At 33.4% G+C, this 26,432-nt stretch overlaps 3 protein-coding genes across 3 annotated transcripts; 1 reads left to right on the forward strand and 2 right to left on the reverse strand.

The window, feature by feature from the left end:
- Positions 1-558: 558 nt before the first annotated feature.
- On the reverse strand, positions 559-6,365 carry LOC141340064 (uncharacterized). The gene is made up of 5 exons (XM_073845000.1): positions 6,252-6,365; positions 2,993-3,304; positions 2,816-2,875; positions 2,233-2,352; positions 559-1,676 (listed from the first exon to the last, which is right to left on the reverse strand). Exons 1-5 carry the CDS (start codon positions 6,301-6,303, stop codon positions 1,585-1,587), a joined length of 636 nt encoding a protein of 211 aa, XP_073701101.1. The 5' UTR covers positions 6,304-6,365; the 3' UTR covers positions 559-1,584.
- Positions 6,366-8,096: 1,731 nt separating this feature from the next.
- On the forward strand, positions 8,097-11,620 carry LOC141340457 (uncharacterized). Its single transcript, XM_073845434.1, has 2 exons — positions 8,097-8,197; positions 11,251-11,620. Exons 1-2 carry the CDS (start codon positions 8,111-8,113, stop codon positions 11,428-11,430), a joined length of 267 nt encoding a protein of 88 aa, XP_073701535.1. The 5' UTR covers positions 8,097-8,110; the 3' UTR covers positions 11,431-11,620.
- A 7,374-nt stretch (positions 11,621-18,994) lies between these two features.
- LOC141341242 (cell surface glycoprotein CD200 receptor 1-A) lies at positions 18,995-24,716 on the reverse strand. Its single transcript, XM_073846393.1, has 7 exons — positions 24,421-24,716; positions 23,532-23,588; positions 21,550-21,849; positions 21,010-21,282; positions 19,802-19,922; positions 19,620-19,683; positions 18,995-19,469 (listed from the first exon to the last, which is right to left on the reverse strand). Exons 1-7 carry the CDS (start codon positions 24,488-24,490, stop codon positions 19,377-19,379), a joined length of 978 nt encoding a protein of 325 aa, XP_073702494.1. The 5' UTR covers positions 24,491-24,716; the 3' UTR covers positions 18,995-19,376.
- Between the last annotated feature and the right edge of the window lie 1,716 nt (positions 24,717-26,432).

Raw genomic sequence — 26,432 nt, forward strand, 5'->3', positions numbered from 1 at the left:
CAGAAGAATAACGGCTCATGAAGTGACGCAAGCAGCAATGTGATTGGCTGATATTTAACACATATTGTGTTGGACACACTGTGTTGGATATTTTCTTTTTCCTTTTTCGTTTTTTAACACACATTTAACACAAAATAACACAAAATGTGCTAAAATAGACATAACACAAACAGTGTGTTAAAAATTAACACTTGATGACTGAGAGCTAATGTTTTTTTTAACAACCAGTCCGACAAATCTTTTCAATTTCGCAAAGCAAAAACACCCCATCCAATAAGATTTGAGCGTTACATCACGTGGCTGGAGCAATGTGATGTAACATTGCTGTTGCGCTGTTTCAAAAACAGAAAGGCCTTAAGCGCATAACCACAGATAACACAAAAGATGGCTCCATTGATCAGTGTTTACAGTAAGTGAGATGACATCTAAAAAGCAAGTGCCAGATTTCCTGCATAGTGACACCCTTGACCACAACACACCACAGAAGTCACAAGCCTTTTGGGGCTCAATTATCACATTCACAAAGGAAAACAAATGTATATGTATTACTCACTTTGTTAGTTTATTCACAATTTAGTTTGCTTGTGAAAGCAGCAACTTAATGGGCACCCATTTAGTAAAGTATATATCTATAGCATTATCACTAGTTGGAAAGAGGTCAGTAAACCACAGTTGCTACAGCAACTTCAGCAATAGATAGATCACCACAGAACCGCTGCTGCAAGCTGCATGACTTTTCAGACCCCTATACGTTTGCTCTTGTCGCAGTGAGAGGAAACATTAACTTCAGGTTTCTAAAAATAATTTGCAATTTGCTCTCAGCGGTAAGCTAGATTTCAGCTAGGATTTTTGAACACTATTATACTATAACACATAATGTCACACCAACAATAATAGAGTGCAGCAGTGAAGGTGTATTTTTGTAGGCCAAAACCCATCGTTATGAAGTCAGTGGGTTTTTAAATAGGTGTTTGGTTAAACGTCTGAGATAAGGTCTGAGGTTAACACAAGCCCTATATATGTCTTATTCAACAACATAAAATACGTCAGTAATATCCCACGCATTATTTTTTTTAAAGCATTTACGTGTCTTGAAAATACAAAAAAAATGGCTAAATGAGACTACAAACTTGTTTAGAGATGTTAAACACCAACATGGAAAACAGGAAAACTCATCTACTCACTAGTCAACTTTTACACCCTCATTGCGTTTATATAACCACACTCTTGCAAAGTATTCCAACTCAAAACTTCAAAGAAAATTTTGTTGTGAAGCTTAACAGTGGTGATGTTGAAGTCATGTGACCATATTTAGGCTTCAAAATTCATAGAAGTTGTGTGCATTTGTTAAAAATTATTTTGACAACCAAATGTGTAAGAATTACACATCTTGTTTACTGGAACAATCCAAAAACCAGTGAAAAAATCCTATTGGCGTTTTGTCAAGAGAACTAGGATGCTGTGAACTTCCAGGTTGGCCTATAAAACCATGTCATCATCACTACAGAACTCAATACATTTGTTTTTAGGAAAACAGAGGTAGTTTATTTGCTGCAGCAGCATCCTGGGTTTTTATCCCTATCTTTATCTGTTTTTATTATCTGGCATCATTCTGCCCACCTGTGACCTTTTATTTCCTTGAGTTATGACCATCTTGTTGACGTAGATGGGTTCATCTGCAAAACAGAGCAAAATGCAAAGTATAAGTAGGTACAGTAGTAGCATGTCAAATGATCGTGTTTTCATTGTTTCTACTTAGGCATTTTAAATTAAATAGTATCCTTTAAAGACAAACATACAGTAACTACAACAAATGTAGTGAATGACTTCGAGCTTTAGTTTTTAGAAGAATGACGAATTTAATGGAGTCAATTCTGATTAAGTTTCTCAGCTCATTTTCAGTTAGCATCTTCAATCTCAAGCCAACATCATCTGCCACTGAACAGACCATAGTTTACAGATCCAGTTTTAATTTACATTCAGTGTTACATTTTAGTCTATTCATTACACAAAGCTATTGTTACAGCTCATATGGACCAAACTGGATAATAGTAATTGTGGAGCATAACAGCCATGACATTACTTAAAATATCTTAAGTGTTTTATGGCAGAAAGAAAGTTAAATATGGATTATATGACATGAGGTGTGAGTAAATGATGACATTTTCATTTTTGATCTGTATGATAAATATAAAAGAGGAAGATAATAAAATAAATTACAATCACACTGACCTGAAGTGAGGCAACACTTTTTTCTACATTTGAAGATGAGAATAGTGGCCACAATTAAAAGGACTGCAAATGCTGAGCATACAGCTATTGCAATCAATGCTGTTTCAGTAAAACTGGGCTCTACAGGGAAAGGAAATAGTAGAAAACAAATAGGAAACAAATATTAATTAGCTGTAACAAGTCAAGTAGATTCAGTATTTTTGTTTCTCTGAAGGTTGTATCACAAGGAAACTTATTTTATTTTTTATTATATTTACATTTTTGTGTGGGGTGGCTGCTTAGAAAGACAGTCAATTAGTGACAATGCGGTGTGACGGATACTTTTTTAAACACCCAAAAAAATGAAATACATGATATGACCCTTTTAAAATAGTTTCACTACTCATCCTTACACTACTAATGGGGAAGTGACTTAATGCTTTGCAGTTTCACAATAAGCACCCATTATTTTAAAAGTGTTTGTTAGGTAAAATATGTGTGAAAAGACAGAATCAACATTTTCTTTGAGAAAAAAAAAAAGTCATACTGTTATTTGAGTTGCAGAATGTGCTCTTAATCTAATGTCCAGTAAATTTAAAGGTACCTGATGGTTTAAATGTTGTGGTGTACATTATGCTGTTCGGTTCAGTCGTCAAGTCTTCAACTGAGAAAACAACAAATATACAAACCTTTGACAGATGCTACAATGTTGTCTGATTATCATGAGAATCACATCAGATAAATGACTTGGAGTTAAGCGTAAAATAGAAGAGAAAGGTACCATCAAGTACTTGAAGATAAATCCGCTCTATCCGCATCTTATGATTATGGAAAATGACGGTGCAAGAGTAGTTTCCAGAGTCTTCATCTTTTACATCTTCAATGTGAAGTGTACCATTCTTCATGATTTGCATTCCAGTCCTCTTGCTGAAGATTTTTGATTCTTGTTCTTTATTAAGATTAACCATGGCCAGTAAAATTGTTTTGTTGACTTTGTGGTATTTCCATTCAATGGAATTAATGGACGTCCCCAGTGGAGGTTCAGGGAGAGGAAACATTACAGACCATCCCTTCATTATAGATATGTGTGCACCTTTTACAAAAGAGAAACAATCAAGTTCAAAAATCATACACTTAAAGGAGTAGTTCACTTTCAGAACAAAAATGTACAGATAATGTACTCACCCCCTTGTCATCCAAGATGTTCATGTCTTTCTTTCTTCAGTCGTAAAGAAATTGTTTTTTGAGGAAAAATTTCAGGATTTCTCTATAAAATGGACTTCTATGGTGCCCCCAAGTTTGAACTTCCAAAATGCAGTTTAAATGCCGCTTTAAAGGGCTCTAAATGACCCCAGACGAGGAAGAAGGGTCTTATCTAGTGAAACAATTGGTTATTTTATAAAAACATTTACAATTTATATACTTTTTAATCTCTACACAGAGTACACACAGAGCTAGACAAGACCAGCAATTGAGATTAAAAAGTATATATAGCATTTTTTTGTAGAAAATAACCGATCGTTTTGATAGATAAGACCTTTCTTTCCTCAGCTGTGATCATTTAGAGCCATTTCAAGCTGCATTTTGGAAGTTCAAAACTCGGGGGCACCATAGAAATGTTTGAAATGTTTTCCTCCAAAAACATAATGTCCTTAACGACTGAAGAAAGAAAGACATGAACATCTTGGATGACAAGGGGGTGAGTGCATTATCTGTAAATTTTTGTTCTGAAAGTGAACTACTCCTTTAAAGTAGACAGTCAAGCCATCAGAACAACAGCCCCTGAAGATGATATATGTCTCTTTACTAACACATTTAACAAATGTTATGATGTAAAAGTAATTAGGGGTCACTTGGAACGTGTGCATCATCACGGCGTTTAAGAGTTTTTAAAGCATGTAAATAGTCAACAGAGCAACATGACACATTTCTGTGGGAAATTAAAACTGTCCCTGATAGCAAACGCACATCTCGGAGATGTGACGTCTGCATTTACATCTGCAAGACGTAGTTTGCTCATCTGCATTGCGTCTATTGGATGTTTCCTATCAGATGTCAAATAGACGTCTATTAGATGTCTTTTAGATGTTTATGATTTAGAATGCATGTTAAACTGACATCTTACAGACATCTGCCAGACGCTTTTCAGATCAAGAGGTCTTTAACAGATATCTTTGAGATATGCGTGTGCTATTCTGGGGTAGGATGAAACCCAGATGCTTGCTAGACTTAATATTGTTAAATGGTTATATCTGATTAAGTGTTTATACTTCCTATATATTTGGCTGAGTTTGTGCACAACAAATGTCTCTATCAAACTAGAGCACATGCTCAACCACTGCCTTTCAAGACTTTTCACAGCTGGACAGAAATATAGGCCATCTGACAAAAAGGCTCAGGACTATAAAAAGCATGCTTTGTGATGTGTCACAACTAAATCAATCAGTAATTAGCTACCAAATATTTGTTTTCATTTTAAAGGTATCTTTAAAGGCAGTCAGTAATCCTCCCTAACTAGTTATGATTGTGCTCCCTAAACCTGCTTGTCACAATATGTGACCCTGAACCACAAAGCCTTAAGCAGTCTTAAGTAGCATGGGTATATTTGTAACAATAGCCAAAAATACATTGTATGGGTTAAAATTTTCGATTTTTCTTTAATGCCAAAAATCATTAGTTGTATCCTGGCCAAATATTGTCCTATCCTAACTGATGTGTCAACTTTATGAAATTAACACGAATTTGCAATTCATATCAAAGATTATACATTATTAATTGTATTATGAATATGTCTTATGAATTATTATATTCATATCATTATTAATAATTTTAAGAATATCTATTCAATTCCCTAACGGTTTTACCCTGACTGACCCTTTGAGACATGAGACTGTATGCTGTATGTTATTTTCATACATTTTATCATATCTATCATTAACTCCAACACACACAGATGTTCATATCTTCATCTATCTTTTTAAAGATTAGAGGAAGTTTGGGTCGGTGGGCAAACATGCAAATTAGTAATGTTTTGGTCACAAGCTGCGAAGACATTAATGTTAATCAAAATTAGACATATTCTTTGTCTGGTCTGGTTTTAGGGTATAAGAAGTGTTCAAACTACACCCCTGATTTAGACTTTTTTACTTCTCCTTTCTCTCTCCGCTCTCCTTTCACTCTGATACTGGCTGTACCTAGTCTAATCTTTCTATTAGACTTACTTTTCTTAGATTTCTAATTTGACTATATTTAATTACACTTTATTAGATTTGGTTCTATTTGATTGGATTGACACACCTATCTTTAACAATGAGAGTCGTTTATGACGTGAATCTCTTTCTTGTTGTCCTTCTGGTTATTTTTGAATTTGTTTTGTTACTCATATATCTTTAGAAAACTTTGAATAAATTTGTAACTTTTTCTACCCACCCATCTGACGTGGAATTGAACATTTGCATCACTAACAAACCAAACATCAATGGAAAACCTATTTATTCAGCTTTCAGATGGTGTTTAAAAAATTGACCCTTATGACTGGTTTTGTGGTTCAGTGTCAAATATTAGATTAGAGGTTTAGGTAAATCCTGCATTTGCTCACATACACTCTTTAAATGAAGGTTCCAGACATATTTCAATAACACAGGCACCATTTTTGTTTCCCCCAAAGACCCTGTCAATCAACTACTATTTTTGTGAGTGCTAAGAACATTTTAATAGTCTGAAGAACCTTTTTCCACTCTAGAGAACCTTTCAAACATTTGAAAGATTCTATGGATGTTAAATGTTCTTCGTGTAACCATCAGTGCCATTAAAGAGCCTTTATTTTTAAGCAGTGTGTCTACCTGACCTGAACACTGATCGCTGTCATAGTGTCATTTAAAAATCACATTTTGTACAACTTAACATCCTATTGTAAAAAAAACAAAACAAATAATAATAATAAAAATTAAAAATAAAAACCTTTTTGATTGGCTGTCATTAAATAATATTTAACAGTAATCCACCTTAAAAATAATATTACATAAGATTATAACTCTCACCCAAAGTAATATCCAAAAGAGTAAAGAAGATGATGCACTGATAATTTTTCATCCCCGCTGGAATCCACCATAAGTAAATATGTTTGACATCAAGGCTAAGTTGTCAAATGCTTGCTGTCTTTAGAAAAGTGTGCCTTACACACTTCCTGCTGGCACACGGTGCAACAAGGTTGCGGTGGTATTGTTGTATACTCTTTCTATGAGTGTTTTTGTTTTTTTCCTACAAAATAAAGGTACTGTTTCCGTGCTTCAAGTGTTGTCATACTGACCTCTACAGGGCTAATGGAGACAGTGCAGAGATAGAGTCTCGCACCGCTGTCCTCTGACCGAAATTACAATGTCAAAAAAGCATTCATATTTGATATCACTACAAACAAGAAAGCATTCAAATCAATTGTAATTTAACATAGCCTATTATAAAGCTAGTCCAATTTCCTGTCAAAAACGCAAAGTAGTTTAGGCCAGTTACAGAATGAGTATCTACCTTGTGGTCTGGAAGGAAACGCACAACTTCCTGTGCCTAAGCAGCGCATCAACTGTCAGAAACCGAACATGTGTCATATCTTTGAAGATATGGGTGCATTTATTTTCACCCTTTTGGAAATGAAAGAATATATCAGACATCGTGTTTGTTTTCCTGGTCACGGTTATTTGCAGAAAACGACGTCTAAGAGAGAAGTGAAAATAATAGAGCAGATCTGTCACAGAAAAGATATCGCGGAATAGCACCCACTCACTCACTCACTCACACACACACACACACACACACACACACACACACACACACACACACACACACACACACACACACACACACACACACACACACACACACACACACACACACACACACACACACACACACACAATTTCGAATAATTTATAAGCTGTTTTCCCTGAAGGGCCTAACAAAATTGCTCCACAATGATACATTTTCATGATTTTGCCTACTAATTACTTGACATTTGGTCCTCACAATGTAGGCTAAACAAGTACACATATAGGGAATAAGCATGACCACTAATAGATGTGAACACACACACACACACACACACACACACACACACACACACACACACACACACACATACATACATACATGAAAATGAGTCTTCGTGTCATGCACTCGAAGGCAAATGAAAACCTCAAAACACAGGAAATACAAGCACTCTGTTGTTTGACCGCTTCATACTGAATCACTCTCTCCATCCTTCTCTTATATCTTTTTGCTGTCTGATTGGCAGGTTAGAAACTGAGTTCAGACCACAGTGTTTCAGCAGTTTGCAGTTTGTGGTTGTAGCTTCAATATTTCTACCGCGGCGTACAAACCATACTGAGCTTGTTGGAACTATGGGAAGCTTTTTAAGTTGCAACCGAAGGTAGGTCAATTGAATAGATTGATATTATGTACTGAGATCTATACTAGCAGTCTATATAATATCTGTTTTTTTATTTTTATTTTTTATTGGGATGTAAAAAGTAATGTCAAATATTGCTTATTATGGCAGTGTCAGAGTATACCAGCTGATTATTTGAATGTTTCTGAAATGGAGAATTTTATGTGACTATAATATACTTTTTTTTTTATCCTCAGAAAGAAGAAACCTAAAAGCAATGGTAAGCGAATTATTCAGATGATATGTTTTGATAAAGCAGCTAATGCAATGTGTTAATAAGGAAGTGTCTTACATGGTTTAGCAGACTTTTGACACAAAACACAAGTATGTGTTCAATTTTAGGTCAAAGTTGATGTGGTTCACACTATGCTTCTCTGTGTGCACTTCTGTAGCTGATGGCTAATTCAATTGTTTTAGTTTTGTGATGAAGAGGAGAAAATCTGTGATAATTGTATATTAGGAATGGATACACTGTTCAGTAACTTTATGCACTTTATGTTTTCTGGAGCAGAAAATGACAATCAGAGAGAAACAGCAGGAGACACAAAGGTAAGAATACAAATCATAATATTCATTTGAAACAGTTTGAATGTTGTTTTACTTTCGTGTAGCTCTTATATCTGTAGTCCTGGTGTTCAGATTCACACTCCTGATAGCATCATGTTAAAAAAAGAGGGCGTTTGTTTAGATCTTATGTCAGGTATTTTTGGCTTTCAAAGTTGTTCCGTCTTAAAAAAAAAAACGGTTGACGCGTTTGCTTGTTTTGCATTTTGGGGCTTCATAATGTCTCCTCTGAATGAGTCTCTTTACTGTCATATTCAAATGATAAACATTTAGTCACATTGGTTTTTCCTGTTTCTCCAAATGATACTCACGATGAGACAGAAATAGAATCCAGGTGGGAAAGTGTGTCAAAGCAAATGACTTTGAACTTTAAGTTTCAAAATGCTGGTTATGCATTTAAAGGACAAATGGATAAATAGACAAATAGAATTTTTCAGTGCAATCACATTCAAATTCATAAATTAACTAATGCTTTAGAAAAATTACACTTAGTTACAATTATATTGCATCATTATAGAGAACTTCTCATCTTTTTGTGTTACAGTAAGACTTAAGTATTTTTTTTATCAGGTTGTGTGGCCTAAAGAGGGTGGTAAAAATAGGGTGTATTCTTGTGGTTAAAGATTCAGGGTTAACTGCATAAACACAGCCACTATGTAAGACTGTTTTAAGATATAATTAACAAATAGGTGATTAGTCTTCGCATTCAGACTCAAATTAGACCACTGTAAACTACCAGTCAAAAGTTTTTGAACAGTACGTTTTTTTATGTTTTTCAAAGAAGTTTCTCCTGCTCACCAAGCCTGCATTTATTAGATCCAAAGTACAACAGAAACAGTAAAATACTGAAATATTTTTACTATTTAAAATAACTAAAATGTAATCAATTTATATCTGTGATTTCAAAGCAGTTTTTAGCATTGTTACTCCAGCCACATGATCCTTCATAAATCATAGTATTCTGATTTGCAGCTCAAAAACATTTATTATTATTGTTAAAAACAGCTGAGTAGATTTTTTCAGTGTTCTTTTATGAATAGAACGTTCAGAAGAACAGCTTTTATCTGAAATAGAAATCTTTTGTAACATTTTAAATGCCTTAATCATCTCTTCTGAACAATTTGAAGCATCCTTGCTAAATAAAAGTATTAATTTCCAAAAAACATAACTCCAAGTGTTTGAATGTTATGGTGTATAGTGTAACAAAAGCTTTTTATTTCAGATACAATTTTGAACAGTTTGACCAGCAAATCAGCATATCTGAATGATTTCTGAATGATCATGTGACACTGAAGACTCCAGACTAATGATGCTGAAAATTGAGCTTTGATCACAGGAATAAATTACATTTTAAAATATATTCAATTAGAAAACTGTTATTTTAAATAGTTTTACAATACTACTGCTTTTGCTGTATTTTGGATCAAACAAATGCAGGCTTGGTGAGCAGAAGAGACTTCTTTAGAAAAACTTTAAAAATCTTACTGTTTCAAACTGGTAGTGTATTTTACATAAACACTCACTTACAAACACACAATTGTATACACTGTAAAATTACAGCACAAAAAAAATTCAGTGCAATGAATGAATCATTACTATTATGTATGTGATATATCAGTAACTTACATCATTTTTGTTTAATGACACTTCCGATGGAAAGTGGTTTCTGATAAGCCTCCAGAGCACAATAACTTCCTCATAGTCTAAAATATAGTGAGTTTACCGATAACCAAGCAATTATTTAATGTCTATAATGCTTATTTATTTATTTTTAGTAATGAAGAGAGGGAAAAAATGACAAGAAGACATTTTATTATTTTATATATTCTGTTTATATATGTATTTTTTACTTGTATTATTAGTCATCTCATTTTTAAAGCCATTTACATCAAATTGTATATTAGCAAAAGCTATTTTGATTGTTTTTTAAGGTAAATTTTCATTTTAGCTAGTTTCATAAAAAAGCATTAATAAAACATGGATTTAATGCTTATTTCTTTTTCTTTTTTTAATGAGGAAGCCATGTTTATTTGTATTATTTTATTTTATTCCCGTTATCTTATTTCTTCTTCAAGACTGTTTTTTTCTTTAAAGACAGTTATATATAAAAACATCAAAAGATTATTAATGTTATGCTCACCAAGCCTACATTTATTTGATCCAAAGTACAGCAAAACAGTAACATTTTGACATTTTTTACTATGTAAAATAACTTTTTTCTATCTGAATATATTTAAAAATTTTAATTTACTCCTGTGATCAAAGGTAAATTTTCAGCATCATTACTCCAGTATTCAGTGTCACATGACCCTTCAGAAATCATTCTAATATGCTGATTTGCTGCTCAAAAAAAGTATTAGGTTGAAAACAGCTGAGTAGAGATCCAAAGATCAGCATTTATCTGAAATAAAAAAACTTTTGTAACTTCTGTAATTATAGAAATTAATACTTTTATTTAGCAAGGATGCTTTAAGTGGATCAAAAGTGATGATACAGACAAAAGATAAATCAGATAAATGCTGTTCGTCTGAACTTTCTGTTCATTAAAGAAACCTGAAAAAAATCTACTCAGCTGTTATTTTAAATAGTAAAAATGTTTCAAAATTGTACTGTATTTGCTGTACTTTGGATCAAATAAATGCAGGCTTGGTGAGCAGAAGAGACTTCTTTAAAAATCTTAGTGTTCAAAAACTTTTGACTGGGTGTTTACATTGCTCTAATTTGAGTCTGACTGCAAAGACCAATCACCTATTATTGAATTAGATCTTTAAACAGTCTTACATAATAGCTGTGTTTATGCAATTAGCCCTGAATCTTTAACCACAAGAATACACCCTGTTTTCACCACCCTCTTTAGGCCACACAACCTGATAAAAAAATATATGCAACAACAGCACTGAAAGTACTCCATTGTTATACATACAGTAACATTGTTTTCCATGGCCTTGGTTGCACATTAATGCAATACTGACTTTTTAAAGCCTATTTGAAGACTACATCTGCATAATTCACATGCTTGTGTTTTCTCTGATCCACAGACGGAAGATGTGCTCTATGCCTCCATTGACCACGGTAACATCAATCCAAACAGACCTGCCCGAGACGAGGAGGACAACGACTGTGATTATGCTGTTGTAAAGCTCCCTCAAAACACAACTAACACGGCCAAGCACAACATCACAGAAGACAGTTCAGATGATTATGTGCTCATGGGCTGAGCGCTGAGATGCTCATGTGGCTGAATTCAGCCGGAATGGACACCTGAGATACACAAGCACAACTATAAAGGCTTGTTTACTTTGTATAGGTTGCAACTTGCAATGATATTTAGCTTTGCAAGGATTTCTTTTTATTTATTCAGGGTTTTTTAAATAATGATTTAATTTGAGCTCTGGTTTTGTCACTGCATATTTGGAGTAAAATATTTTTGAAATGTAAAGATTTTTGATATTTTAAAGCATTATGAGTAATTACTACCTTCATCTACATGCATAGTGAATAAACGTGCATATTATGTCTGTCTTTCTGTATTGTGTGTATGTGTGTTACATAAAGTGATTTGTATAATGAAACTCGAGAGATTTATATTTTTCCAGTGATGAAAACTAAAAATAGTAATCAGTAGGTGACTAATTAAGTGACTCATTAAAGAAGAGTCAGATCTGTTTGATATGATGAATGCTGGGCAACAAGTGAACACAATAAAACCACATACATTCAGACGAGAGCCATTTATATAATCATATAAAATAATAAAACATTACATACAATTATACATTATAATAAAGGAAATGTGAAATGTGAATGTCACATTTCTGTCACATGCATTTTTTATACATTATATTTTATATAATAATACATTTAAACAGCTGTTCATTTGTTTTAATTTGTATTTTTTGCGCATGCTTATTAGTTTTTACACAAATGAAAATTTGCTGAAAATGTACTTACCCTCAGGCCACCCAATATATAGATGAGTTTATTTTCTTCATCGGAAAAGATTTGGAGAAATTTAGCATTGCATCACTTGCAAATCTTCCAAAGGTGAATGGGTGCCGTCAGAATGAGAGTCCAAACAGCTGATAAAAACATCACAATAATCCACAAGTAATCCACATCTTGTCGAGTAAAAAAAACAACAACAACTGCTAACTTTAAAACATCACTTTCGACTAAAATCCCTGCTGAAAAAACAGCTAAAACCAGTCTAGGATGGTTGGCTGGTTTTAGCTGGTCATGGCTGGTCAGCAGGTTGGTTTTAGAGGGGTTTTGGCCACTTTTCCAGCCTGGCCAGGGTGGTCAGGCTGGGAGACCAGCTAAAACCAGCTACTTCCAGCTTGAACCAGCTAAAACCAGCCAGAATAGGCTGGTTTTAGCTGTTTTTTTTCAGCAGGGATACGAGTTCTCTATCCATAAAATTACTTTTGTTTTTTCACTGAAAACGTAACCTGTCATTAATCAGAAGAAAAATATGCGTCGTTTACAAGCAAAATCAGTACAAAACAGTTGTAAACTAATGGACGATGAATTCATATTTTAGTCAGAAGCAAAGGTTTAAAGATAAAACGCCATAATGACGGATTTGTTTTTGTTTTTTTGTTTTTTTACCAACATGCAGGCTTCCACTTCATCTGGAGTCAACCGGAGTCCATCAATGTTTTTATCAGCTGTTTTTACATGGCCGCCGACATGGCCGCCGAGTGACATGGCTGGCTGATACTATTCTTTGTTGGAGTGGATGTTCCTGGCATTACTATCTTGACTAACTTCATTCCAGGTGTTTTTCCTATACTTCAAGATACATTTGGATTGTGGATTACGAAAGGTGGATGGTTGACAACTAAAGTGATATTTGTCAGATTGTAAACAAGGCCTACTCAAGCTGGTCCAGCCTGGTTCTACAAATCAAGCTCTGATAACATCAAAATCTGATAACATCAAAATGCCAAGAAAAGGTGAGGACGACTCTGTGTCATTGCCTATGGTCCAGGAGATGCTTGAACAACTAAAAACTTATTTTAAAGAACTTCTTGATCAACAAGAGAAGAGTTTTAAATCATGTGTTCAAGTGATTGTGGACTCTATGTGTGTTCGTATGGACAACCTTTTCAAAGATGTCCAAAGTGTGACTAAAGACATTCAGGACCTAAAAACAAGTCTCCAGTTTTCTCAGGCTGAAGTAGATGAGATAAAAGCTAAATCAAGCAAGATGGCAGAAAAACATCAAGCCATTGCAGAAAGTTTTGGTGAATACCAAGCTTCTTTAAACAGCTTAACAGGTAAACTGGATTATATGGATAACATATCAAGAAAAAAGAACATTGTGATTGATGGAGTTCCTGATGTAAAGTCTGAAACATGGATTGAAACCGAAGCAAAAGTAAAGAAACTTTTTCTGGAGCATCTTAAAATGGAACCAAAGCATATTGAATTTGAAAGAGGACATCGAATTGGGAAATATGATTCTACTGGACGACCAAGATCTATTCTGATTGAACTTCTTCGGTACAAGGACAAACAAGAAATACTGAAGAGAGCAAAGTCCCTAAAAGGCACAAACATCTATATTAATGAGGACTACTCTGACAAGGTCCGCATGAAGCGAAAGGAATTGCTTCCCAAGCTTAGAGAAGAGAGGAAAAAGGGGAACATCGCTTTCCTAAAGTATGACCAACTGATTGTACATCCTCCTCGATTCAGTTAAAATGCCTTACATGTGAAGGTATTTGACTGTTGCCTTTTGTTTTGTTTTTAACTCTTCATGTCCTTTTCACATAGTTTCTCTGCAGGTAATTTGGTCTTTAATCCATATGATATTGATGAGGATAGATCATATAATGACCTGGTTGATCCAGATAAAAATAGTTTAAATTTAAGGTCGAGTGATACATGTCATTATTATAATGAAGTTGAATTTAATGCACTGTCTAAAAGTAAATCAAATTATAATCAGGATATGTTTTCCGCTTTTCATTTGAATATCCGTAGTCTACCTAAGAATTTTGATTTATTCATGCAGTTTCTATCAACTTTGGAACATCAGTTTTCTGTGTTTGCTCTGACTGAAACTTGGCTGAAAGAGGACATCAGACAATTTTACTCCTTACCTCAATACAACGCAGTACATTTTTGTAGAACTAATAGAAACGGTGGTGGAGTTTCTCTTTTTATTCATGACGATTTTGAATTCTTTGAAAGGAAAGATTTGAGTATTCATTTTTCTGAAACTGATGCAGAAGCAGTTTTTATAGAAATTTCAAAATGTGGCTGTTTTGGGGGTCAAACTGTAATTATTGGTTGCATTTATCGACCACCTGATAATGATATTGACATTTTTAATGAGGCTTTGTCCTCTACGTTGGAAATTATAAGTGATAAGAATAGGACTTGCATTCTTCTTGGAGATTTCAACATTGATCTTTTGAAACATGAATCTAATTCCTCCATTGAGTTCTTGAATACACTTTATTCTTATTATTTTTATCCACTTATTGATAAACCAACAAGGATAACGTCTTCATCGGCAACTTTAATTGACAATATACTAACTAATCATTTTGTAAATTCAATCACATCAGGTGTAATGCTTACTGATATTTCAGATCATCTCCCTGTATTTCTGTTTTTTACAAATTCTCTGCAAAAAAAGCCAACCTATAGTATGAAACATCGTAGACTTACTTCTAAATATGTTGAGTCTTTTAAAAGGTCATTGGCTGAGATATCATGGAATCAGGTCTTCGGACATCAGGATGCCGAAACAGCTTATCAGACATTTATGAATATATTTTCATCTTTGTTTAATAAATGTTTTCCATTGGTACAAAGTAGAAGTAAAAACAGGAATATTTCTAAGCCATGGTTTACACCTGCATTAAGAAAATCTTCCATTACTAAAAATAAGTTGTATAAAAAATCTCTCATTAGCCCCACACCGTTAAATACTGCGTATTATAAAAAATATAAAAACAGATTCAGCAAAGTTCTAAAAGATGCCAAGAAAAAATATTTTTCTGAAAAGTTAGGAAATTCATGTGAAAATATAAAAAACACCTGGAATGTTATAAATGAATTATTAAATAAAAAACAAACAATTCGAGGTATTCCATCTCAGTTATCTGATGGTATCGAGAATTATCAAAACCCTATCGATATAGCAAACGGTTTCAATGATTTCTTTGTGAATGTTGGTCCTTCACTGGCAAAAAACATTGTGAATACAGGAAAATTTACTTCACAAATTTTTGATTTGCCTTATCCCTGTTTAAATGAATTTGATCCTCCAACTCCTAATGAAGTGCTTGAAATCATATTAAAGATGAAGGACACAGCTCCAGGACATGATGAAATTAGAGCTAGTCTCATAAAGAAAGTAGCTTCCTCTATTATTGAGCCTGTAACCTATGTTCTCTCTTTGTCACTTAAAACAGGTGTTGTACCAAGAGATCTCAAATTAGCTAAAGTAACTCCTTTGTTTAAGTCTGGGAATTCGCATTTATTTAATAATTATCGACCAATTTCGGTTTTACCTTTGTTTTCTAAAATACTGGAAAAATTAGTTTATAAAAGGATATTAAAACACTTTACAGAAAATTTGATCTTATATGATCACCAGTATGGCTTCAGAGAGAACATGTCTACAGAAATGGCTCTTTTACAGTTTGTCGATAAAATTACAAAAAATCTGCATAAAAAAAATAACACTATTGGTATATTTTTAGATTTGTCAAAAGCATTCGACACAATAAATCATAATATTCTTTTAGCAAAATTAGAAAATTATGGCATTAAACATATAGCCTTAAATTGGGTACAAAACTATTTGGATGAGAGAGAGCAATTTGTTTATGTTAACAATCTGAGCTCAAGTAGGGGAAAACTATTATGCGGGGTACCGCAGGGGTCCATTTTGGGACCTCTATTATTTCTAATTTATATTAATGATTTAAGATTTGTTTGTAAAAATGTTATGCCACTTATGTTTGCTGACGATACATGTCTTCTATTATCTCATTCTAACATTGACACATTGATAAGAGAAGCAAACGAAGAGTTACAAAACATTTCTAAATGGTTTAAAGTAAATCAACTCTCTCTTAATATACAAAAAACTAATTATATGATTTTTAGCACAAAAAATAAAGGAGATTGTCAGGACATAGAGGTATCAATTGATGGTTTAAAAATTAGCCAAGTGAACCAAATAAAATTTTTAGGTGTCATTGTCGACCAAAAACTAACCTGGAAATATCATATTCAACATGTTTGTAGAAAAATAATGAAATCTGTTGGTATATTGAGTAGAGTTCGCTCTTTAATTGATATTTTATGTATGAAAACATTATATTATAGTTTAATTTATCCCCACATTCTGTACTGTAATATTGTTTGGGGTGCAACATGCCAAACATATCTAAATAAGATTCTATTAATACAAAAGAAAATCTTAAGAATTATGAGTAAATCAAATAGATTGTCATCATCTGCTCCGCTTTTCATAAAATATAACATTTTGACTATATTTAATGTTAACATCTATTGCATAAATATCTTTATGTACAAGTATGTGAATATGACAAATATTATGCCCAGAGTTTTTAATAATTTTTTCATGTATTCTTCGGATGTTCATGCTTATTCCACAAGGCGCTGCAAAGACTTTTATCTTCCTTTTTGTAGAACTACGGCCAATCAATCTACACTGAAATATAGAGGGCCTTTCCTCTGGAATCATTTAGACTCCGCTTTAAAGACTAAAACCACTCTAAACTCTTTCAAAAGAGAGCTGAAAATAATGTTAACATATAAATGAGTTTATCTTGTTAATTTGTTATATTTAAATCCTTGATGTGTGATTGTATTGTCTTGTTTGATCATGTAACTTTATTTCCATTTAATGGGATTTTGGGGAGGTGGTTTTATAAGACCTCAGGGTCTTCTCACTCTCTCCTGCACAGTATTTTCATTTTTTCTTTTTTATTGGATTTGCAAAGCTGTATTTTAAATGTTATATGTGCAAATAAACTTTCAACTTTCAACTTTCAACTCTGAGGGCGACATTCATATGGTGTTTCAATGAGAAATGCTACCAAAAATAACCACTAGATGGAGCAATATGCTATTCATGTCGCATGTAGAGTCTGATCGTAGAGGGTGGTCGCAGAACAAAGGTAGAAATCTTTAAGATCTAAATTTGGACCGAATGAAAATTCACACTGTCATAGTTCTTGGGGAATCCCGCGACAAAATAAAAAAACTGAAGAAAAAAGTCGATGACATCCCACCAGTTTCAGTTTCGGCAGGAGTATCTGTGATATCTGAGGGCGTACCTGATCTTTCCTTTCCAGTGACAAGAATTCAGAAAGGTGTACAGTTACCCCTTAGTTTCCACATCGTTCCCCTAAACAGTGAATCACACTGAATGAAGGGGACAATGTGAGAGGTCTTCTCAGGGGGACAAATGACTAAGATTCAGAGGGCCTGTATCTCCACAGCTTGACCACAAATCTCACACAGTTGCATTTTTAAAAATAAACAACCAATCTCCTCGAGAAGGCAGATCTGTCACTCCTAATGTAACACTGACCGTCTGTGACTGATGTGAAACGCCTGTTTGTACAGATACAATCGACATCACTCCTATCAAACTATTAATATGTGAAGGTTGAGAGTAGTTCATCTAACTACAGCGTGGGGCATGAATTTCAGGAATTTCTCAGTTTATTTAAATCCACGCGGAGTTCAGAGTATAATTTTCTCCACATTAATTTCACACTTGTCTAGTACAAATATGTTGCTTCGTTTCATAATTACAGTGTATACGTTTTTGGTTATTTACCTCAAAAGAAAGGAAGTGAAATGTTACAAAATGCCCTGTAGGTGGGGTACATTTTAACACCTGAGGGGCACATTGTAACATTACCATATGACAGCTTAACCCTTGTGTGTCAAAAAAAGGTACACATGGGTGCAAAATGGACAAAAATGTCCATGTCTAAAAACTGTCATAAAAATATGATTTATTAATTTTTTTTTACACTTTCACTGAAGTCGATTTTTAACCAGCATCTGTTCTATCCATAGATGCCAAACATTTATTAACTTTCAGAATTGTAACCCTTTAAATGCTGGATTGTTTACACAATGCCACAGGTGTTTTTTTGTTTTGTTTTTTTGAAAAATGAAAAATAGTAATTCATTTCCATATACTAAATGCTAAGCAGAATTCTTTTTCTTTATTTATAAGATTGAGGCATTTATATTTTTTATGTAGTGTTAGATAAAAAAAAAATATATATATATATATATATATATATGGCAAATTTGAAAAAATGGCAAAAATAAATTTAAAATTTGTAAAAATGTAAAATTTGAAGCCTTGCAGAGAGAATGAATGCCTTTTAGCAAATATTGCATTGTTGCAAAACTGAAATGGACAAATATGGTCGCACAAGGGTTAAACCACGTGTGTTACAATTAACCCCGCGTTAGTTTTTGCCCCTCGCTACCTGTTTGCTCATTTAGGACGCTTGTGTTATTAGCGCTCAAAACTGACTGGAAACCATAATTATATAATATTTACGAAATGAGTGTAGGCTACTATATTTCTTTTCTATGATGTTTTTTCTTTAATATTTGGTGTTTTGAAGGGATTCCATCTTAAATGAACAATACCTGAGGGTTAAAAATAATTATTAAACTCAAAGACCAAACTATAAGAACGTACACAATACTGAAAAGTGCAATAATCTAGTTTATTTACATAGTTTGAATTATGTGCAATGTAAAATAAGTTCTCTGCGTTAGATCTGGTTAGTATTAATCAAGGAAACATTATATATAAATATGTACACGTTTGATTTGTTCAAATGATTCATATCTAACCAGGTTTGTTCTCTGACTACAAATCTACATATTAGTGATATCGCTGACGCTGAAGTTGTCCCAGTTATTCCTCATCACATACTAAGACAAATGTTCCTTTGTCATCACCTTTCATCTTTTGACTCAGTGTGGCTTTTGCTCCTCAGTCAGGCGCTGTTTGCTTCGGGGATGCTCTCCTGAGATGACTATTGTTCCACTAGTATTGTTTTTCATGTGTAATTTTGACCACAGTCATATCTTTGCACTGGTATCCTGTTTCATCATGAAAAGTGAGCGTCTCTCAAGCGTTGAAAAGTTCAGCTGAGGAGTTGTAGATGGAGTTGACTCTCTGTATGTAACTTGCATAGGGTTCCACCTCTTCAACATCAGCAGGCTTTATACACAGAGACAAACGCTTCAGTGAGCCACACAAAACACTTTTTTCACAATGGATACACACTGAATTTTTGAAAATTACACTCTGTGTGGTGAATAAAGCAGTTTGGTGTAGTATAACAAACAGGGTTTGACAGAAATGTCTTACCTGGGGTGGTTTGTCTTCAGCTGGTGTTGAGATTTTGGATTTGCAGCAAAAACTCTTCAATGCGCTAAAAAGAAAAAGCAAAGACAAACATGTCGATAAGATATTTGTCTAATAATTAGTCATCATACTATGCAAAGTAATTCAGTTTAACAGTGCTGAATCAAGACAATAAATCATCCCACCTTATGTCGTAAAACTTTCGGCATAGAAAGTAAACCCCCAGAGATACAAGAATTAAACAAACAAAAGCAACTAGTATGGCGATAACTTCCGATTGAAATGAGGACTTTGACTCTGTTGAACCTGTAAAGAGAGAGAATTAGTTTACTTTGGAATATAATTAATGTTACAATGCAACATATATATATAAAAAAAAACTTTAATTAATGTGCTGTACTGAATGAGAGCTTATTCTGTATGAGAGTTGTGTGTTTTGTGCTGTCCATTAAACAAACATTTTTTCTTCAAAGAGTTTTTTTCTTAAAATACTAAGAGTTTTAACCCTGTGGACATTTAAAAAAGTAACCTTTCTTGAAAAGAAAAAACGATTAACTTGTATATACATGCATATAACAAGAATTTTGTGCTTTTTTTCCCCTCAAAAACTTCTCAACATGATGTGTTGAGTAAAATACCTTGATTTTTATTTTAAACAGTTAACCAAAAATTATAATTTTTGATATTTTTTTATAGTGGGTGCAGGAACTGTATTTCATTTGTGTAAGTGAGCATAGCAAAATAAAGTAAACTGTGACATATTATACCCAAAAATTCTTCATACAGTGGACTACCAGTAAAACTGATTAAAAAAAAAAAGTTGGGACCAAAAATTAGATTTGACACAGCAAATAAACTGTGATAATTTGAAAAATGTTGAAGGTGTCTGAATAAATTTTGGTTTGACTGTAATTCAGTTTTAATGGTCAAGATGAATTTGTTCTGATACAGTCTAACTCTGAGTTCTTGTCATATTTTATTACCATTTTCTAAACTATTGCGAATAAACTTTGTTATAATATGAGATTTGTTAAAGGTGTCTGGATACATTTTTGTTTCACTATATACATTGCATCATCTTGTATTTCATATGAAACCTTTCACTGACGCTGTCGTCTTTTTGGTAAATAAGTGTATGAATCACTGGATATGGAAAAGGTTTATTATGATCTCACTCTTTTTAGATATTTTTTAAATAATGCAACATTTTTATGCTGAATTTTCATAGTTTAAGATTAAAAAGCTAACACATGTGGACAAAGAAAAGCTATGGTTGAAAAAAAAAAAAAAAAAGCTTATTTTAGAAATCTGATTTGTAAAAATTAACCCCTATAATTTACTACTGATCCACATGAAATCAACTGCTTATTCTTTTCAAATACAGTGTACTAACCTGTTGTGAAGTGAAGTGTGCTCTTCTGCTGCACAGAGCCGGACTCAGAGGTGTATGTGGCCACACAGGTGAGCTCACTGATATTGACCTTATCTGACAGACATACTCTACTTTCCATCATAACATACATGCCATTATTGAAAGAACTGATATTGGAGCAATAGTTCAAGGCAGGTTCCCAATGTAGAGTGGGTGCTGTCTTTTTATATGTGGCCTGGCAGACAGCAATCCTTTGACTGTTTTTTCTGTCCTGCTTGGTGGAAAGTTGGATAACTAAAAACAAAAAACCTTTAATTTATTAGTATGATATCAGTACAGTACCACTGGCCTTATTGTTAGCTCTAAATACTATTTGTGTATGTGTGTGTGTGCAATGAACTGAAGTCATCAGTAGTTCATGACTACACTGGAACACTGAGAAACACTAGTCTATCAGAAATGAAACTAACATCAGAGAGTGTAATTATACCTAACCTGTGATGTACACTATAAAAGATTTCAGTTTTTACAATAGTTTTGCAATAATGTGTTTGAACTCACCGCTTACAGACACATTAACCATATAGCTTCCTCCTTTATATGATGCATCACAAGAGTAAAATCCTTCATCTTCTATTGAAATATTAGGAATGAATAAGGAAACTCCATCTGAGGTGTTGAACAGCCTCTTTCCATCTTTGCATGTGCCGTCCATCTTGGGTGACAAACCAAGCCAACATTTTTTGCCTTGCAGGCTGATGTTCCAGACAATATAAATTAATTCACTCCATTTGACATCAGTGACATTGCCACACCGTAAAGTCACATTGGTGCCCGAAAAAAAGGTCTGCTCTTTGAAAACTGCAAAAATAAATATATAAATTGATAAATTGTACAAAATTAGATTAAATATTGGATTTTTTTGTTCTTTTTACAGTTTGAGGTAAATTATTAACTAATTTAAATAAAATATGGCTGAAACACATTTTGTCTTTTTTTCTCTATACACTAAACTTATCTCTCCCTGCCATGCCAGACTAGTTTTATCCTTTGGTGTGTCATTTCCTTCTTCTAAGCCTAAAATAGTTACAGCATGTACAGCTGCTCTGTTCTGACAAAAGATGTAACACAGTTCGTACTTTTCGTCAGTAAAGTTCACTATATAATGTTAATGTGGTAACACTTTACAATAAAGTTTGTTAGCTAACATTAGTTAACTACATTAGTTACTATGAACTAAGAATGAAGGTGTTTTTGAACTTTGTAAAAAATTGAGATATTGAAGAAGCTTTGGATGTGTGAACTTATGGAGCCTAAGAATGTTTATACGGAATACATAAATAAAAATATGCTTAGAGTTTTAATTTTTTTTATTTTTTTATTTATTGTTTATTCTGCCTGGGGTATGTTCTGGTGAGTTGTTCTTTTGTGCATATTTTGTAAAACTCAATAAAGGTATGTTATACAAGAATGAACAACACTTCTACAGCATTTATTAACCTTGGTAAATGTTAATTTGTGAGCCTGGATCACAAAACCAGTCATAAGGGTCAATTTTTGGAAAGTGAGATTTATATATCATTTGAAAAGCTGGATAAATTAGCTTTGTTAGGATAGGATAATATTTGGCCAAGATACAACTGAAAATCTAGAATCTGAAGGTGCAAAAAAATCTAAATGTTGCCCAAATGAAGTTCTTAGCAATGCATATTACTAATCAGAAATTAGGTTTTGTTATATTTACAGTAGGAAATTTACAAAATATCTTCATTGAACATGATCTTTACTTAATATCCTAATAATTTTTGGCATAAAAAATTATAATTTTAACTCATACAGTGTATTGTTGGCTATTGCTACAAATATACCCATGCCGTGCAACTAAAGACTGGTTTTGTGGTTCAGGGTCACATTTCAGCATTTACTAATGCATTATCAAAATCACAAGTTTGTTAACATTAGTTAATGCACTGTGAACTAACATGAACAAACAATGAACAACTCTATTTTTATTATCTAACATTAATCAAGTTGAAAAAAAGAGTAAAAAATGTATTGTTCATTGTTCGTTCAGTTAATACATGACAAATGACACGTTACAATAAGGTTCATTAGTTAATGTTATTTACATTATTTATTAGTCGTTAACATTAGTTCATGTTAGCAGATAAAACATTGATTTTTAATAATGTACTGTATTAGTAAATGTTGAAATTACTATGAACTGAGATTAATAAATGTTTTACAAGTATATTTCATTGTTAGTTTATGTTAACTAATATAGTCAACTAATGTTAACAAATGGAACCTTTTTTGGGGGGATAAACATATTAGATGAAATACTATGTCCACTTGAAAAGCAGCTGTTAAATATAAATCTAATGCATTTAAAATGGTTTTAAAAACGCTATGAACAGTATGGATATGCAATTAATGAATTTTATAATAGTTTCTGTTCTTATTTTGTACCCTTTCCATGAAAAATTGCAGTGTATTTAGACAAATAGATATAAATAAATCAATAAAAGTGTACGTTGTCTGACCTGTCAGTTTTTCAATCGCAGAAGCTTGATTCTGATGTGAAACAGTGCCTTGATCTCCTAGGACAGTTAGCGGCACAGCGTGTTAGTAACAGGTTAATGTGAGGCTCAGCACATGGAAACACAATCATTCACTCGAGTGAGAATTCAAATTCAAATTCAGAATATTAAAGTTGTTAATCAGAGCTGTTCAATATTGCTCAAAGATTAGACAAAGATTGGTTTCCATTATTGTAGCACACAAAGAATGAGGCCTGATTCTGAAGAACATGCAGTTTGAACACCTGGCCTAAATCAACGGCTGCCACACCACGCCAGCTACCACATTAAATAGCATTATTGCCAACAGTCAAATGTCATTTAATTCCATGTAAACTGCTCTTAGGGCTTGCTCTAGATTTACAGTTTCTTTTCAGATGCATCTGTCAGCCTCAAAAACCTCAGCAACTCATCTCCCCCTAAGAATCCCCCCAGAGAGGAAGAGCGCTTCGTCATGGCATGTCCTCTCGAAATAGCAACAAACACAGATAGAAACAAACACAATGCATCACATGCACGTGAGAGAACAGATTTTTCATCCACTATAAATATCCTTGCATTCTGAGTGGAACATTATAAAAATAGACTTTCCCCAAATGAGCGACAGTTACTAAGCCTTAAAAATGTATTATTGTACTATTGATTTAAACAATGCCAAGATTTTAACCATAAAGCAAGTACTTGAACATTCTAGGACACTTATAAATGTATGAAATTCCATTAGAAATCAACAAAACGTGTCGAGACCCGGCAAAGATGATATTAGATCAGAAGGCCCAATCATCCACATACAAAGCGTACTAAAGACTAAAGAGTACTAATGAGAATATTAAAAAAATATATATAAACTCACCTCTTGTTTGACTTCTTGCCAAAATGATACTCAAGAGGATGATCACCGTCAATGTCCAACTATTCGCCATCGCTACTAACCTTTGGCCAGACTTTTCGTCTCTGACCTTTAAACGTCCTTTATCTCTAAACTCGCAGGTTATGCGCACTTGAAGTGAAAGTATCTTCAAAGTACCATGTTCAAAAGCAATTCTGAAATGTCATGAATTTTTTTTCCTTAGTATTAATTTAGATTTAGACTGACTTAATCCAAGTCTTGAGGCTGAAGTATCGCATGCTGATTTGTAGCTTCAAATGTTTTTTTCACATCTGCTTATCTCTCTATCAATCTTCACTCATTCTCTTTTCACTTGTCTGAATTCTCCTCCTTTTGTTTCCTCCAGCAGTGTGACGCTATTGTACACTCCTCCATTTTTTTCATTATTTCATATCTTCTCCCACATGAAAATGCTGACTTCCTGCTTGGTAACCACGGCTGTCATGTGAGAGCGTTTTCTCAGTGCAAGATTGCAGTTTGACAGTGTGTGATGTGTTGATGCTGATATTTGCTGGTTAATTTTATTGTTTTATTTAACAAATTACAAATTACTTTACAAATCTATGAATGAGGCCTGATTGTTTTTTATTAATTCTTTACTATGTTATAAAAATGTTAAAGTCCCCATGAAATCAAAATTGAAGTATTTAGTATGACTATGCTAGTCTTAAGGTTATCTATAAGCTACTGTGCTCCAAAACTTCACATTTAGAAGATATAAGCATTCAAAACATACAGCTTATAATTTCCGACAATATGGATCAACGATTTTGATGACATCAACCTGCACTTCAGCTTCTCATCAAACTTTCTGTCCAATCAATGCTCTTTAGAATCCGAAGCATCCCGCAACCTACGCTATAAATATAAGCTGAAGCTGTTACTTTTCGCAGAATTAGTATTTTCTGCACGGTGAATGGCATGTACTGCACTATAGAGGGGATAGGGAATGATTCAGACAGTGTAAATAAATATGCTTTCCATTGAGGCAAAAGCAGTCAGACTTCATGTTGTGTCACACGAACCACTGGCACAGACCACAAAACGTACAAACCCTTTTAAATTTTACACAGAATGCTATATATATAGACAACGCGATATGGATGAGCGAAATGCTATTGGTTATTTAAATAAGGGGAGGGACTGCTTGATATGTCCCGCCCTGTCTTCCTGTTTCAGTTGAAATGAGGTCAACACATAGAATAACGCAGCGTGTTTCAAAGCACTTCAGTGGACCTTGAAGTAGGGATCACCATAAAGTCAGAAGCACAAAATGAATCAAGACATTTTCACCCTGAAGGAGTTAATTTCTGATAATGCTAGTGTGACTATATGTGACCCTGGACCACAAAACCAGTCTTAAGTCGCTGGGGTATGTTTGTAGCAATAGCCAAAAATACATGGTATGGGTCAAAATTATTGATTTTTCTTTTATGCCAAAAATCATTAGGAAATTAAGTAAAGATCATGTTCCATGAAGATTTTTTGTAAAATTCCTACTATAAATATATCAAAATGTAATTTTTGATTAGTAATATGCATTGTTAAGAACTTAATTTGGACAACTTTAAAGGTGATTTTCTCAGTATTTTGATTTTTTTGCACCCTTAGATTCCAGATTTTCAAATAGATGTATCTCGGCCAAATATTGTCCTATCCTAACAAACCATATATCAATAGAAAGCTTATTTATTGAGCTTTCATATGATGTATACATCTCAGTTTTTTAAAATTTAACCTTATGACTGGTTTTGTGGTCCAGGGTCACATATGTTATAAGACTAATTACACAGCCACATCTACTTTTTTATTGGCACATACTGTTACCTTTACTATATCCGCCAGTCGACAAACCAAAATTTCCAGTAACAGTATAGAATTCTGATCATATGTGTATGAACTACATTAGTAAAAAAAAAAATTGGGTCACACTTTATATTAGGTGATCTTAACTATTATGTATAACTATTAACTAT

The sequence above is a fragment of the Garra rufa genome, chromosome 8 (genome assembly GCF_049309525.1).
Source record: "Garra rufa chromosome 8, GarRuf1.0, whole genome shotgun sequence".
NCBI classification, from domain to species: Eukaryota; Metazoa; Chordata; class Actinopteri; order Cypriniformes; family Cyprinidae; genus Garra; species Garra rufa.